At 34.5% G+C, this 17,020-nt stretch overlaps 2 protein-coding genes across 2 annotated transcripts in view; one reads left to right on the forward strand and one right to left on the reverse strand.

The window, feature by feature from the left end:
- Positions 1 to 2,153: 2,153 nt before the first annotated feature.
- Positions 2,154 to 6,783, forward strand: LOC124541067 (nucleolin-like). The gene is made up of 7 exons (XM_047118883.1): positions 2,154 to 2,369; positions 3,133 to 3,301; positions 3,809 to 3,920; positions 4,004 to 4,392; positions 5,006 to 5,125; positions 5,525 to 5,623; positions 6,596 to 6,783. The coding sequence occupies exons 1-7, from the start codon at positions 2,356 to 2,358 to the stop codon at positions 6,725 to 6,727; spliced, it is 1,035 nt and encodes a 344-aa protein (XP_046974839.1). The 5' UTR covers positions 2,154 to 2,355; the 3' UTR covers positions 6,728 to 6,783.
- A 2,927-nt stretch (positions 6,784 to 9,710) lies between these two features.
- LOC124541191 overlaps positions 9,711 to 17,020 on the reverse strand; it is a 132,918-nt gene continuing 125,608 nt past the window's right edge. The window contains exons 49-53 of the mRNA XM_047119059.1: positions 16,807 to 16,970; positions 14,713 to 14,820; positions 13,991 to 14,087; positions 13,343 to 13,486; positions 9,711 to 11,893 (exon numbers count right to left, since the gene is read on the reverse strand). Of these exons, the coding sequence (XP_046975015.1) occupies positions 11,752 to 11,893; positions 13,343 to 13,486; positions 13,991 to 14,087; positions 14,713 to 14,820; positions 16,807 to 16,970 (655 nt within the window). The 3' untranslated portion in view covers positions 9,711 to 11,751. The remainder of the gene's footprint in view (positions 11,894 to 13,342; positions 13,487 to 13,990; positions 14,088 to 14,712; positions 14,821 to 16,806; positions 16,971 to 17,020) is intronic.

Raw genomic sequence — 17,020 nt, forward strand, 5'->3', positions numbered from 1 at the left:
GACTCGCTCCAACATCATACTATATTTCGCTTCATGTGGAGCCCAAATGACCGAATTACATTCTAAGTGGCTTCTAACCAACGCATTATACAAGGTGATAATATTATAAAGTTTATATATATGTTATACATATATCGTTTAAGATTCGACCGATATCTTTGGTTCATTGTTTTCTAAGTGCTTCTAATTTACTACTTTTTACGTTAGATTAGTATATTAGCTTCACTTCAACATTATTTAAAATATCCATTTCACGGGCAAAGTGGCTTTTTTCGTTTGCCTGAAACTTATATTTTTTAAAATAAGAATGTCTATAAATATATTTAAAAATATATTTATCGCTATTGATTCTAATTGTAATCTCTTTTGTCTTAAAAAATATATAAATATGTGCAATTTCTAATCGTAGTAGTAATCTAACTCTGGTGTATTATAAGGAAGTAAGACTTAAGGTACCTTAATATATTCATACATCTACCTTCAAGCAGCAATACTTAGCATGTTTGTATAAATTTGTCGTTGAGTGTGGGTGCAGCTACGGGCATAAGGAATAAATCATCTTAGTTCTCAAGATTGGGGGCGTATAAAAGCAAATTTCTATGGGTCCCATATCTATGGGTCATGTCTGTGGGCAACCTGATGAGGTAATTAGGTGTCTGACTCTGTAAATCTTATTTATTTAAATTATTTGAACACTTTGTGACCAACAGAGGCAGAAACCTTAATACTGTAAAATTAAACCACCATATTGCATCTCTCTTTGGCGATATAGAATATAAAATCTTTACTAAAGTATTTTCCAAAACAAGATATTTTCTATTAATATAGGAATCTATAAATAAAAATTTTAACAAAAAGAAAAACCGACTTCAAACAAAACACTATTTTAAAACAAATGAATATGCACTAAAAAGTAATAAAAATAATTGCGTATTCAACATATTTTTAGAGTCCTCCTAAGTAAAATGAAATGAAAAATATTAGACTACTTAAAAGTCGATTTACAATTATATAACATAGTTATAGTTATTGTTATATTTGGAGCCGGTGGATAGATTGAGCGTTCCGTTTATATGAGTCAGAAACTACTTCGAGGACAATTTCAAAGGAAACTTGCGAATAAAGCAAAAATAGACTTTCGAAAATGCGACCTTAATACGTCATGCGGCATAAACTACAAGGATCCCTCGAAAGAGCTGTAATCGACCTCAGCAAAAAAACTTTGAAAAAGAGCTAATGCATGTCGTACATCATATTACATTACATCACATACACAAAATTTGATTAAAGATAGTAAGAAATTCTGCCCCATATCGCACCCTAACCGTGAGCCGTTTAGGAGTTCCATCACTACATAGTACAAAACAAAGTCGGTTTCTCTGTCCATATATCTTTAAATCTACGCAACGGATTTTGATGCATTTTTTTAACAGATAGTGTAATTCCAGTGGAAGATTAATATATATAATACATGAAAAATATAGTAAAGAAACACTGATAATTTTAGAAGTTTGCAATGTGATGTCGTAAATAAACAAATTCTGTAGTATATTTAGTATCAGTATTGCACCCGTGCGAAGCCGGGGTGGGTAGCTAGTTGATTATAATATTCGACTATGATAATTACATAAACATAATCACATTACGGAAGGTGACTCAAATATCTAAATAACCTATAAATATAAAAGATTCGACCGAGTATCGCTAACGTGTTCCTTAGAATTGTTCCGTTCCTTTCCGTTCCGTTATTTTGTCATGGATCCTATGCTCAGAACCTTACCAAACTTTCACCAAACTACTCTTGAAGTATATATTTTATAATAAAAAAGAAACATCAAAATTGGTTGACGCGATTTTCAGTTATTCATCTATTTGTCGCGCATATACATAATGCAAATTTAAGACTTATGTCTTACTACTACTTCCCACGGGAAACACTACCTTTCAAACAAAAAAAATTATCAAAATCGGTCTACCCAGTAAAAAGGTATGACGTAACAAACATAAAAAAAAGAGAAAATACAGACGAATTGATAACCTCCTCCTTTTTGAAGTCGGTTGAAAATTAATTTTTGGTATAAACGGATTTTTATTCGGAGGCAAGATCGTAACTTGCCGTTTAATCAATAAAATTTGACACATGACATTGACAGTTCAAGACCTAATTGTTGATCTTGTCACATATCAAAATAAATCATTTTATATTTATTTTGCACGAGGTTTACGTTGTAAAATCGTGTTATATTTTTGGTAACAATAAGAAAAAGCTTGTTTATTTAAAATTCTTATTTAATTTAGTGTTAAAAACTTAAAACAATATATTTCTGTGCCGCATAATATAACCTCAAAATCCTCATGGCGAAGTTAAGGTAAGGGGCTGAGGGCGGCTTTCATTGTAATCCACATTTGAATTAGGCTTAAAATATATTGTAGCTATATCCGTTTGGAATATATAATTACTTAAAAATTCAATGTTTTAGTATTTTTTACTTGTTCTTAATGTTATTTTAGTAGGGTAGGTTTATAAAGGAACGTTTTCAAATCCTTCGAAACTTACTATATAAGTATTTTTGTGACACGAAAGTAACGTCTTACTTCCTAAATGTTCAAAATATTTTTGAGAAAATCCGAAATTACAATAACTACATTTAATTTTTAATAAAATGTTTAGGTTTTATCCAAGATCATGCCATTTTTGTCATGTTGCATCTGTTGAGCGTGTGAAAATATATATTCGCAATGAAAACTGAAATTATAAATTTTCTAATATGTAAAAAATATTTTAAAAAGTTGCTGCTGATGGGCTAAGCCCTCTCTTCATCTTGGCTCAATAGTAACAGTGACTATTTTTATCCAATTAAGTTTCTTTATTTATGAGCTAGAAATAGAAGAAACAGGAAAATTGATCGGCTAAAGAGGATTTTATGCATAATTGATAAATAGAATTTACTGAATCTAAAAGTAAATAAATAATTTTATTAGTTTAGACATTATTATTATCTCAATCTCAATAGTATAACACAACTATACCAAAATAACTGACCTGTACAGTTCTTAATTAACACCCACACTAGTAAACCATATATAAAAATAATATGAATAATGTGTATAATAAAAAAAATATTATATTAGTGAGGTGAGTCCGGTAAAACCTGATATAATTAAGAAGAAGAAAAGGAGGCAGAAAAAGAACAAAGCAAAGACTGTCACGACAGAGCCTCAAAACAAGAATAATGAAGGCAATGTTGATATCAAAATTGAACAGGATATTAAAAAGAACGAAGACTCGGACCAGAATGTGGTATGGATATTTATGGATTTTTGGTTATTGAATTGTTTTGGTTCAATCTTGTTTCTAATATGTGTGAAAATGCTGAATTAGTAACCTCTATCAATATGTTTATTTAAATATTAGGCAGTTGAACGAATGAGCAACCTAATGAGAAATAGTCATCATATACATGGGCAGCATAGACCTTACCTTACAAAGCTAATGTTATATTAACTTGTGGAACTAAGATGTAATGTATTTATGCCTGTAATTATGTACAAACTGGATCTTAATCCTGCTAAGTAATGCTGCTTGGCATTAGGATATATATGTACAGTGTCGTAACTACCTAGATGATCTTGTTGATGGTTCAAATTTTATTTAAGAAATTCTTTCAACTGCATTTATTATTGTGTTTTTTTTTGCAAGTTATTTGATTTTGCCTCTGTGGTGCTATTAATATCTAACTTACAGAAACTTTTCAATGCTAGAATTATAAAGATATAATTTATTATACTTGTTTTAATTTTGATTCAGACAAATGAACGGAATGAAATATCGGATGAGTTAGCTGAGAAGTATCCAGTGTTGAAAAATGACGACTTGGTAAAGAAATTCCTTGGGGTTACTATGACTAATAATCAGAAAGGTAAACATTGATTATCAAATGTCTAAATGAACTGTAAAGTTTACTAATCTGGATAATGTTTAATTAATTTGTTTTCATTTTAGGTAGGATTCGTCAGCAGCTAAGAGATAATCTAAAAGGGACATCTGAAGTACTACTGCCAGAAGTAATACACAATAGGATACAGGGTATAGTAAAAGACATAATCACTCTGACAGATGCAGAGCTAAGAAAGATAAGAATACTGTATAATATGCTTAAAACGTCCGTCCAAACTGAATCTACTGCTTCAAAAGTAGAGAAAAAGAAGAAGAAGAAAAAGAATAAGAAGCCAAAAGATAAAGTGAAGGTTGAAGCAGATAAAACAGAAAATGAAGCCACAGATAACAAAGCCGTTGATAAAGTAGAAAAGGAAGAAATAAAGAAGACAAAGGGCCCTAAACGATATGTCGTATTCGTTGGGAACTTGCCACTGGATATTGATAGAGAAAAAGTAAGTTGTTTATCTACTAGTTTCCCCTTCCACTGGGGAAAAGGTTCTAGGTTAGTTATAAGGTACCAGGCAACTGGATTAAAGGGTAAGTTAATATTATAATCAACCCATTGGCATTGTGGAATACAACAATACCATATATTTATTACTGTTTGGTGGAATATTGTTAGAAAGGGCCGTAGCACCAAGTTTATATTTTATTTATTTTAAATCTACAAAGAATAAGGCTGTTTCCCGCTGTCTGTACATTTAGAACTTTTAAACTATGCAACAGTTTTTAATGATGTTATTTATTTAAGATGAATCTTTATATACATAATACATGTTATATTAGAGAATGCTGAGAGTTTCATATTTCCTCTCTGGAAAAAATAACTTTCTTTTTATATTTGTTTTATAATTTATATAATAACTCTTATTGTCCTTATTATTTAGTCTTTTAGCTTGTAATAATATAAAAAAAAACAATTATTATGTTATTATTTAATTATTAATAAAAGTATTATAGTAGTATTGCCATCTTTTGCTAATAATGTCTTATTTTAACACATAGTAGTGTTCAAAGAATATACTATATATAAAATGAATTAATAATATGGTAATTTCCTTACAGTTAACTCACCATTTCTACGAAATCAGGGAACACATAGTGGATGTAAGGATCCCAAAGCCCGCTGAGGGGAAGAAGAGTTGTATTGCATATGTGGAGCTAAAGAATGAACCCAGCTATGAGGTAACATTTCAACAACAACAACAGCATGTAAATTTCCCACTGCTGGGCTAAGTCCTCCTCTCCCTTTGAGGAGAAGGTTTGGCACTTATTCCACAACGCTGTGCCAATGTGGTTTGGTGTAATACACATATGGCAGAATTTCAATGAAAGTAGACACATGCAGGTTTGTTCAGGATGTTTGCTTGCACCGCCGAGCACGACATGAATTGTAAACACAAATTAAGCACATGAATATTCAGTTGTGCTTGCTTGGATTGGAACCCGCAATCATCGGTTAAGATGCACATGTTCTAACCACTGGGCCATGTCGGCTCATATCACACATTACTTTATATGTGAATTAATCATGTAATGTAATTTAAATAGTTATAAGTATTAATAGTCTGTTGTGTTTCACAGTTGGCGCTCTCCAAACACCACTCGATGCTGGATAACCGCAGAATCAACGTGCTGTACACGACGCAGCAGAATAGCAAAATATCGAAAACCGAAGCTAAGGTATGGACAACTAGACCATATCTTATATATTAACAGAGTATGACGATTTTTGTCCCAGTGATTATGGAACGATAGCTGCACGTAGAAGATTTATGGTTTCATTTTAAAGAGCTCCAGCCTAGAGTCGGATTTAAAGGTCTGGAGGCCCCCGGGCCACAAAGCAGTGGGGGCCCTAGACAAACAGAAGCGTGAACAACCTGATAATTATATTATCATGAATTAATTACTTTTAGTTTTTAAAATATTAAATAATAACATTATTATAATTTGACTATATCTCGGTATTTGTTAACTTGCTGAAAACTGTGGCCCCCACTAATGTGGAGGCCCCATGGCAGTTGCGCCGGTTGCCCTCCCCTAAATACGGCCCTGCTCCAGCCGTAGATTATACATCTATACACTAAAGAGAAACTAAAGAGGATTCTTGATTGCAATCTACTAAATTGTTAGATTTAACAAAGATTTTATATTATAGAGTGAAAACAAATTACTAGCCCACTGTGATATCGCTCGCGTTTTCACCGCGTCGCGAACTGCCAAATATCATCGAATTCAGTTTAGTGGTTCGACTTGATAGACCAGACAGACAGCCAGAGTTATATCGCATTTATAATATTATTATAGATTGTACTAACTGATCTGAACTGATCGAGATGGCCCAGTGGTTAGAACGCGTGCATCTTAACTGATAATTGCGGGTTCAAACTCAGGCAAGCACCGCTGATTCATGTGGTTAATTTGTCTTTATAATTCATCTCGTGCTCAGCGGTGAAGGAAAACATCGTGAGGAAACCGGCATGTGACAAATTTCATAGAAATTCTGCAACATGTGTATTCTACCAACCCGCATTGGAACAGCTTGGTGGAATATGTTCCAAACCTTCTCCTCAAAGGGAGAGGAGGGCTTTAGTCCAGCAGTGGGAATTTACAGGCTGTTGTTGTTGTACTAACTGATGTAAACTGTGTCCACAGAGTAAGTCAGCAAAGCTCGTCGCTTTGCAGAAGTCGGGAAAGTTAATGGGGAGCATATCGTTAAACAAGAAACGGAGTCACCGCAGGATGAAGGCGAAGAAGGCCAAAGCCAGCCAAGAAGCTGAATCTTAAACAATGTTTTATCAGAGGATTTTAAATACTATTTAAAATTAAAGTTGTTTTTTTTTTATTGGTTTTTCATTCTAATATTATTTTAGAACCTTAAATGCTGCGCTAGACTCCACTGTTAAGTGCATAAGGAATAAGGAACAAGAAATAAGGAATAACGGAATCCAGCGAAGGCAGCACCGTTAATCAATTCATAATTCAAAAATAAGGAATAATAAATAAGAATAAAATTTCGAGGTGGGAATTTGTTTCTTATTTCTTATAGCCAGCCAATCGCAGGGCATTTTTTCAACGAAGTGTCGTAAAACTAACAGTAGCACGTAACTAGTAGCAGGTATTCAACCGCTGTGATTGGCTATTGTAACCTATCGCCTATTGTGTTTTGGTTGCTGTGCTATTCCTTAATCCTTATCTCTTATATCTTATTTTTTTCATTGTGAGGGCTTTATGAGACTTTCCGGGGCACTGTCAAATATAGATCAAAAACAATGCGCTTTATAAATAGACAATTTTACTACTTTGTATTGAGATAATGTTTAGAAATGTAACGTGACGCACTATACACAGCACTTAGAGTGAACTGTAGAACTATTCTGAAAGTAGAAAGTCACTTCAGAAATCGATCGCTATATGCGACTTCGAATATCTGGGGGCACGGCAGTGCGCCAGCCAAGTCTAGAACAAAACGGGCACGGCCGTACCATCTTTTCTCGAAGCGATTCGCGGCTGTTTCTCCCCCCCTATCTTCGACGTGGACAAAGCTAAGAGTTTGGGTTTTCGGTGAATAATAGAAGGCATTAGAACAAGCTTAAGTTCGAAATTACATGCCAATTGATATAATAGTTCAGGATTTACGGTTGATCAAATTTACACAATTTTGTCACTCACTGACTCACCACTCACTAATCATCAAAAACCTAAGGTACTTCTAGCAGACTTAGAAACTTCAAATTTTGCACCAAGATAGGTCATTAGCCACATATAAAAACATTAAAAAATAATATACCATAGAAAACAATTTTATATTTGCGGTTTGGCAAGAACATTGTTTGGATTTTGGCTGCATTGTTAACTTTGTTCGTTGTTTAAGTATTCAATTGGATGAATACATACATAGAATAGAAAAGAATAATATAAATGTAATACATAGACTATAATTAATACATAAAGTTCATAAATCTTTAAATTAATAAAGTTAAAACTCCATTGTATAGCGATAAATATTGTATGCGCGATGGCTGAATATAATCGACTCCGAAGAATATATCGCCGAGACTTGTCTAACAAAAGAGATAGAGAATGGGTTCTAAGCAAAGCAGTGGCTGAAGTCCAAGAAATTATGAGGTCACCTAAAAAAAAAGAAAGAAATACACTTACAAAAATTAAATGAGATCCCACCAAAAACATTAAATGTAAAAGTATGCCAAGTCTTTCGATGCAGTCTTTCCATCGTAAAAAGTTTTGAGATCTTATAGAAGCCAAGTCCTATTCAAATTATTTTGTCGTTATAAATTAACATTTAGTAATAATTATGTAATTTATAAGAATCATTAGTGAAATAAACATTATTAATACATAGTTGATACACCGTGACTCGTTTGTGACATATTGCGTCGCAATGATTTGATGTTTACATTCAAAAGGTACTAAGAGTTTAAGACTTAATAAAGGAATTTGAAAACGGACGAAGGTTTTCTTGCTCTGACTGTACATCGATCATTGACTAATCTCCCCGCTGAAGTAAATGAGTGATATAGGGTGTTGCCAATTTTTGAACGCACGCTGGGTACGACGCATGCATAAATGGGTAGTTTTTACGTATGTTTGTTTACGAACGTATAGTTTGAGAATTTGACTTTTTTATTGTAATTCAATAGTGCTGTAAACCTGTAGTGTATCACACACCATCGATCCGTGTACCTTTGATTGCATTGTTTTTGTGAATATGGCGATGGTGTTACAAATAAATAAATAAATTGACGCGATATCATTAATCGCTATAAGAGCTTGAATAATCTATTTTTAGGAATGAGAAGTGATTTAGTAAGTGAACAAATGCTCCCGACGGTCTTTTTTTATGTGTGTAGTATTGCTCTTGGCCCTACTGGCCTTTACAGCGTCACCGGTCTTTCGGGCGAGAACTAATGTCCCCTGCCTTGAGGTTGAGCGCGGGGCTCGAATTTAAAGTTCGTCCTGAGGGTGTCTCCTATGAGATCGCACCTCGGCTCAGAATGAAGTCTGTGGGGCCTCGACATTCGTTTGACGTTCCGTTTAATAGTCACGTCGCTGGTGTTGCTACTTGTCAGTCTTATTTCCTAACACTATGATATTCATAATGTATTTACGAACATATATTTTTTGAATATCGATGGAACTGTAAAAAAGTTGTCAAGTTAAAAACTCCCGTATTTATACATAAGGATTAAGGATATATTTATCAGGAACTATTTTTCATGTATCTGTGTTATTATCAGAAGGATTATATAAATCTGAAGTGTGTTTATCTTCATTCATTTTTCAATTGAAATACGATGTAGATAGAGCGCCTTAATGAAAGAATAGTGTAATTTCAGTAGTTCGCGATGGCCAAAAATATATTATTGTTTTACAATGATGCTCCAATCTCTCTATCTTTTGTTACAATGCCTCGCTATCGTCCAATTGTTTTCTAATGACAGCTCAATCACATTTAAAATAAGAAATAGTTTTCATTTGAAACTAATATTAATTACAGTTTTACCAATGATTGATCAAATAATTACAATAATAATTGTATATATTATAGTAAATCCAATAGCCCCTGCTATATTCATAATATGCAATAATATTGTGATATAAATTATGATATAGAATCAAATGTCATAACACCGTATTGAAGGCTATGGTTACTCTTGTAACAATAGATTCATTGTATAAAGGCAATGTGCAATTATATTGAAATCAATGCAATAAGGGTGGGATGTTGATAATGAAATAAAGTCGGTAACAGAGTGCTTCAAAAATTATTTATTTACTCGTATATATAATTTATATATCCATTTTATAGTTAAAATCAACCAATTCACACAACATAAAACTATAATTTCTCATACACGCCTCGCGAGTACCTACCAAAATATGTTTTGCGTTCAAACATCGACCTTATGTACTGGCAGTAGAGCTGAGGTTCAAATAACATATCTTGGCAGATTTAAACACTAAAAAACTAGATATAATAATTTATTAAGAGTCCTGTCTATTTCGTATATTATCTGTGGCACCACAGATTAAATATCTTTTTAAAATTAAAAGCTGCATTAAGTAAAACATGTAATACTTTAAAATACTCAAGTAGAAAAACACAATTTGTGCCGTAGGAATGACTTTAAACTAGTAAAATTAAACTATAAAGTGAATCCTTTATATATTAAGGAAATTAGACTTTGTGCTCGAGTCCAGGATTTATAATTCAAGTAAATATTTTGCAACATCTAACCGTTGCTGGAGTTACATCAGTTTTAGAATCCTTGTCGTAAAGCTATTATACAAATTATTGCTGATTGTTATTATTTTAAAAACATTACTGGACAGTTAATGGCTTGTACCTATTAAATTTTTCAATCAAGCCAATATAAGTACTAAAAGTTTGTGAATCACTTGAAATAAATTAAATTATATTATATAAATAAATCAACTAAAAATCAATGTATAGTATTTTCTTTACAAATGATAATTTTAAGTGTTAGCAGTATTTAGAAATACCAGATACTTATTCATGACAAATAAAAGTTATATGCTTTTGCTAGAATTGATGAAAAAAAAATTAAAACATTTTTTGTATTGGCAATGTTATTCGAAAATTAAAAAAATATCCCTTCAATAATCAGTGTTACCATTTTAAGAATTTAGGCCTAATCTACACTTACTCACATTCTATACTAATCAACAAAGTGAATTTGGTTTAGGCCAGGGTCACACATGTTATAATGTAAAATAATTGTACATATATACTCTTTTAATATGGAATATTGCATATTATGATTCGAATTTAGTTACAAACAACGTGCCCTAAGAATACCCTGGTCCAAACCGATAGTTTACAATAAAAACGGTCCTACTTATACATCAGTAAACCGTCTACAAATAATTTGAAATACACAATCATTTACATTCAATTAGACATTTACAAACACTATAATGACTGGCCAAATTCAGTATCGAATTGAAGAAACGCAGAGGAATCGAATACTGCCTCGTTGCTACACAAATTAAAAAAATAATATTCATTAAATGACATCGACGTTCTAATTCAGCTATACTTAAAAATTAGCCTTAATACTTTTATACCTCATTATATTTACAGTCTAAATTAAATACAAAGTCACTCGTAGGTGTGTGCGTCGCCTTGTTTACAATAAAACCACATCTATACATGAGATTCGCAATATACATTCGTTTTATCCAATTTTGTGACCTATTAGCACGGCCGTTGAGTTCAATTTCGTTAGGAATGCTTTCGTTAGTCTATGTAGTATATTGGAAAACATTTCACGTTCAAATGTATTTGTAAATAAATACGTCATACAATTGCGATTATTGGCAAACAAGGAAATTATCGTTCATCGTTTCAAAATTCACAAAATCAACTCTTAGTAATGTCATGTTTATTTTATTGTCTTAATCAGAGTCAGTACATTAGTCTATTTAGCAAGCGTGATGCGATTATATTATTATCGAGATCAAAATAACAGATAGTAAATAAATTATTCCATCGAACATATCCGAACAATCAATGCCGTTACAAAACAACTCATACTACAAACTCTCAGTAACCGATGTTTGTACAGGAAAATAATTTCACTAATAACTTTGTTTCAGAATTATTTTCAGTCATTTTCCATTGTCCTTTAGTTTACAAAAGGTTTTTTACGCTATCGGGTCTGTATCACTATATATCAGCCACGGGATCTGTGTAATCACTTCAAATAAAACCACACATTATTTCACTGTTCACTCTGTGCCGGTCCACGGTCCACGTCGATGGGCCGTCAGGCGTGGGCCCATCGCTCCTCGAAGAACTGCCTCATGTAGTGTCCCGCGCGACCCACGGGACTATCGTCTTCGTTGAAAACTTCGCAATTGCTGAATATTAGACGCACGTCTGATGCAAACTCTTCCTTGCATTTATATCTAAAAAATAAAAGAATAATTCATCAAAAACATCATAATATAATCAATTGAGCATTAGCTATTGTATAAAGCAAATTATTTCATGAGGTTTATTTATTTATTATAATTGGGAAACATACAGTATACACCACATACATTATACAGCAATTAATTCGTTCACACACCAATCAAGTTTCCACTTAAAACTAATTCATGCATTAAAGTTAGGTGAATAGGCCTCCTGATGGCATGTGGTCACCATCGCTTATAAGTATTGACGCCCTAAGAACTTTTAATCATTCCTTACAATGTGCAACCTTGGGTGTACGAATATATTATATCCCTTATGCCTGTAGTTACACCGGCTCACTCACTCTTCCATACACAACATTACAGAGTATTGTTTGACAGTAGAAAATATGACTTATCACAATTCGGCCTGTTTTATAGTTTGTATTTTTTTTATGGAATAGGTTGGCGGACGAGCATATGGGCCTTCTGATGGTAAGTGGTCACCATCACTCATAGACAATGACGCTGTAAGAAATATTAACTATTCCTTACATCGTCAATATGCCACCAACATTGAGAACTAAGATTCTATGTCCCTTTTGCCTGTAGTTACACTGGCTCACTCACCCTTCAAACCGGAACACAACATTACTGCGTACTGTTGTTTAGCGGTAGAATATCTGATGAGTGGATGGTACCTACCCAAGTGGGCTTGAACAAAGCCCTACCACCAAGTAAAGAATAAAAAAGTTTCATAGACTAATAAAATTCCACAGACATTTTTAACTTTGCCGTCTCGTAAATTCAAATCGTTTATAAAAAATACATTGGTGAAAAAGGCGTATTATTCGATGCAAGATTTTGTAGATGATAAAAAAGCGTGGAATTAATACCTGTTGACTTCCAGGCAGGATATATTAATTTAATAATTGTATTAATTAACATGACTGTATTTTTTTAAATCTCGAAAAAGAGTAACTACTGAGTTTCTTGCCGGTTCTTCTCGGTAGAATCTACTTTCCGAACCGGTGGTAGCTTCACTTAATTGTTAAATGGCGATTCAAAAGTGCTTGTAAAAGCCCACTTGAATAAAGTATACTTTGATTTGATTTGATTTGTAAAGTAAAAAAGTAAAGTAACAGCCTGTACATTTCCCACTGCTGAGATAAGGCCTCGTCTTCCATTAAGGAGAGGGTTTGGAACATATTCCACCACGTTGTCCAATGCGGCTTGGTGGAATACACATGTGGCAGAATTTCTATGAAATTTGTCACGTGCAGGTTTCCTCACGATGTTTTCCTTCACCGCTGAGTACGAGATGAATTATAAAGACAAATTAAGCACGTGAATCAGCGGTGCTTGCCTGGGTTTGAACCCGCAATCATCGGTTAAGATGCACGCGTTCTAACCACTGGGCCATCTCGACTCGATTTGATTTGATTTGAATGTAAGTATTACCCGGAATCATGAAGCTTCCGCTTGATGGTGGAGAGATCCATGGGGCACTTGATCACCTTCCGGTACTGCGGGAACTGCTTTGTGTTGACCGGCACGAGGAACGGCCACGCGTGTTCGTGACACTCCATGTCGCAGAGAAGGTTCCTTCAAAATATACAATCATAAATTAGATAACTATATGTACATAGCAAGGTCAGCAATTTGTGAAGAAAATGACTTAATATTTTTCCAATAAGTCAGTGTTTTAATAATTTTATTCTCAAAAAAATACCATAGTAATTAAAAAAAGTGATTTTGTTTTATTGATTAATTTAATATACATTTTTTTATATTGACGACGATGTAAAAAAAACTCCACTGGATCTTGAGAATTGAACTGCTAATTACCCTATGGATTACATATCTATTCGTTCACGAATATGTCGTACACGCTAAACGATGTCTTTAGTGAGACCGAGACGATTAACATAATACCTACAAATTATTTCCATTAAATGTTTTGTTAGACGTATACGTGCTAATGAATTATAAACACAAATTAAGCACATATATATAGTGGTGCTTGCCTGGGTTTGAACCCGCAATCATCGGTTAAGATGCACGCGTTCTAACCACTGGGCCATCTCAGCTCAATAATAGTATACATACTTGCAAAATTGCATGTCCTTAATTTGTTTTTTGGCACTGTTTTTCTCCTTCTTGGCACGAGACAGGAGCGGAAGATTCTCAGATTCACGTTCTTCAACTGGAATCAACAAAATTATCATCAATTATTGTAAGACATCATAATAGGTTCATATGTGTGTTTGATGTCTTCTAGGTGTGTAGCAACTGCATTGTTGGCCCGGCTTATCTACCTAGCTTGCAGATCCAAAGGGTTCAAATTATCAGGACTCAATGTTAAATGAGTACCCACAACATAGCGTGTATAGTACGACACAAATTAGATGTAGCATCGGCAAAATTCGTAAAACCGATCACATCCGAATTAAGTACGCTATCCCAAATTATCAATATTTATTTCTCACGCGAATGTGATCTTTGCACAAACGTAATAACTTGTAATATCATATGACCTAATATATTCGTCAATTTGACGCGTCGATTTACGTGCACTTTCTTTCTCTGACGCGTGAATCTATAGCGACGAATAGCGTCGAATGGCGCGATAGGGAGCTATTTCTATTGGTCGTGTAAATCGGCAGTAATCGGTTTTATTTTCATTCCATTGCATTTTCCGATGCTACATCTAATTTGTGTCGTACTATACATATATATGCTAGTTGAGAATTATTTATTAAAAATGAAATGATATTACTTTCGAAGAAAAAAATGACCACTTAGCAGTATGATGGGAAAATATAACGAACCGTGTCCATCAACAACATCAGCGTGGTCGTGTTGTAGGGCTCCGTTTCCGGCGACCAGCTGCGGCGCCCTGCGCTTCTCCGGCGAACCCTCGTCACTGATCTCTGCTACTGCAATCAAGACATTCCATACATTATTACATAATTACTTGGTGGTAGGGCTTTGTGCAAGCCCGTCTAGGTAGGTACTACCCACTCATCAGTTATTCTACCGCCAAACAACAGTACTCAGTATTGATTTGTTCCGGTTTGAAGGGTGAGTGAGCCAGTGTAACTGATGGCACAAGGGACATAATATCTTAGTTCCCAAGGTTGGTGGCGCATTGACGATTTAAGGAATACTTAATATTTCTTACATCGTCATTGTCTATGGGTAATGGTGACCACTTACCATCAGATGGCCCATATGCTCGTCCGTAAACCTATACCAAAAAAAAATTAAAAAAAAGACCTGTTAGCACAACTTTGGTTTCAATATTATAGAGTATTTCGAATAATAAAAGTAGGAAAGATAAGCAAAACCTTACATTTACAAATTCCATACAATTTGATAATAGTTTTGCTTTATTGATTTTGTATTTCCTATAATAGTTACGGGGGCGGGCACATAGGCCATTCCATATATCACACTAATGTGCCATCAAGCTTGAGAACAAAGATGTTATGTCTTTTGTGCTTTGGCTTACTTGTTTTGCGGACGTTATAAAATAAATAAATATGAGACAACATCACATACATTACTCTCATGTAAGTACCTAAAGCACTTGTGTTATGGAAAATCAGAAATAACAACGGTACCACAAACACCCAGACCCAAGACGACATAGTAACTAATAAACCTTCTACATCGACTCTGCCGGGAATCGAACTCCTCAGAGTGGCGTAGGTACCCATGAAAGCCGGTGTACAAACCACTCGACCACAGAGGTCGATTTATCCATATATCACACTAATGTGCCATCAAACTTGATAACAAAGATGTTACGTCTTTTATGCCATCATCATACTGGCTTACTTGTTCTGCGGATCGGAAACCGTATAACAAAACCGTTTCCGGTCCAGTTTCTACCGCCAAACTGTTAAGAGAAACTGGAAAGAGAAAATCTGCGTAATATGAAAGATCTAATTATACATAGGGACAGATAGCGTTGAACAACTTTGTTTTATACTATGTAATGATAATATTCTATCCATAATACCGTTGATTATTCTAAGTCTCTCAGTCATTTCATTCCAATTCTCCATTTTGTTTATCTTACTTCTCCTACTTATTTTTTTTTTTTTAATTTAATTTACAACATCCACAGGCTCGCAGATGCCTGTGCCTTTTTTACATTTCATTTTAAATTACATACAAACAACAACAACAACAACAGCCTGTAAATTCCCACTGCTGGGCTAAAGGCCTCCTCTCCCTTTGAGGAGAAGGTTTTTGGAACATATTCCACCACGCTGTTCCAATGCGGGTTGGTGGAATACACATGTGGCAGAATTTCTATGAAATTTGTCACATGCAGGTTTCCTCACGATGTTTTCCTTCACCGCAGAGCACGAGATGAATTATAAAGACAAATTAAGCACATGAAACAGCGGTGCTCGCCTGGGTTTGAACCCGCAATCATCGGTTAAAATGCACGCGTTCTAACCACTGGGCCATCTCGACTCTCGAATTACATCTTGACGTTTTATATTTTATACTAAACATCAGCAGATCTTCGCTGGAAATCATTTTTGTCGTCTTCTTGGGAGACGTGGCCCACACTGATTTTTTTTTTTATATAATAATAAATAAATAAATATGAGACAACATCACATACATTACTCTGATCCCAATGTAAGTAGCTAAAGCACTTGTGTTATGGAAACAGAAGTAACGACGGTACCACAAACACCCAGACCCAAGACAACATAGAAAACTAATGGTAATCTACATCGACTCGGCCGGGAATCGAACCCGGGACCTCAGAGTGGAGTACCCATGAAAACCGGTGTACACACCACTCGACCACGGAGGTCGTCTATACATAATCTATAATAAATAATATACTTCTACTTATAGAAAAAGACTAAATAAATGAGTATAGTAAAGATAGTGACCGTTATGATGGTTGAGGCCGTTCTCAGTGTCCGTCTGCATGGGCTCGGACGGCTCGGACTCCACTGGGGGCTCGTCCGGTTTGTCGGGCTCCTTGTCCGGCGTGGGCGCGCTAGCCGGGCACTCCTCGGCCGTGGTCGACGTGGACGCATGGGACGCCGCGGGGCTGCAAGTATTTTTTTTATGTTAACGGTTGGCGGACGAGCATTTGGGCCA

The sequence above is a fragment of the Vanessa cardui genome, chromosome 27, assembly GCF_905220365.1.
Source record: "Vanessa cardui chromosome 27, ilVanCard2.1, whole genome shotgun sequence".
NCBI classification, from domain to species: domain Eukaryota; kingdom Metazoa; phylum Arthropoda; class Insecta; order Lepidoptera; family Nymphalidae; genus Vanessa; species Vanessa cardui.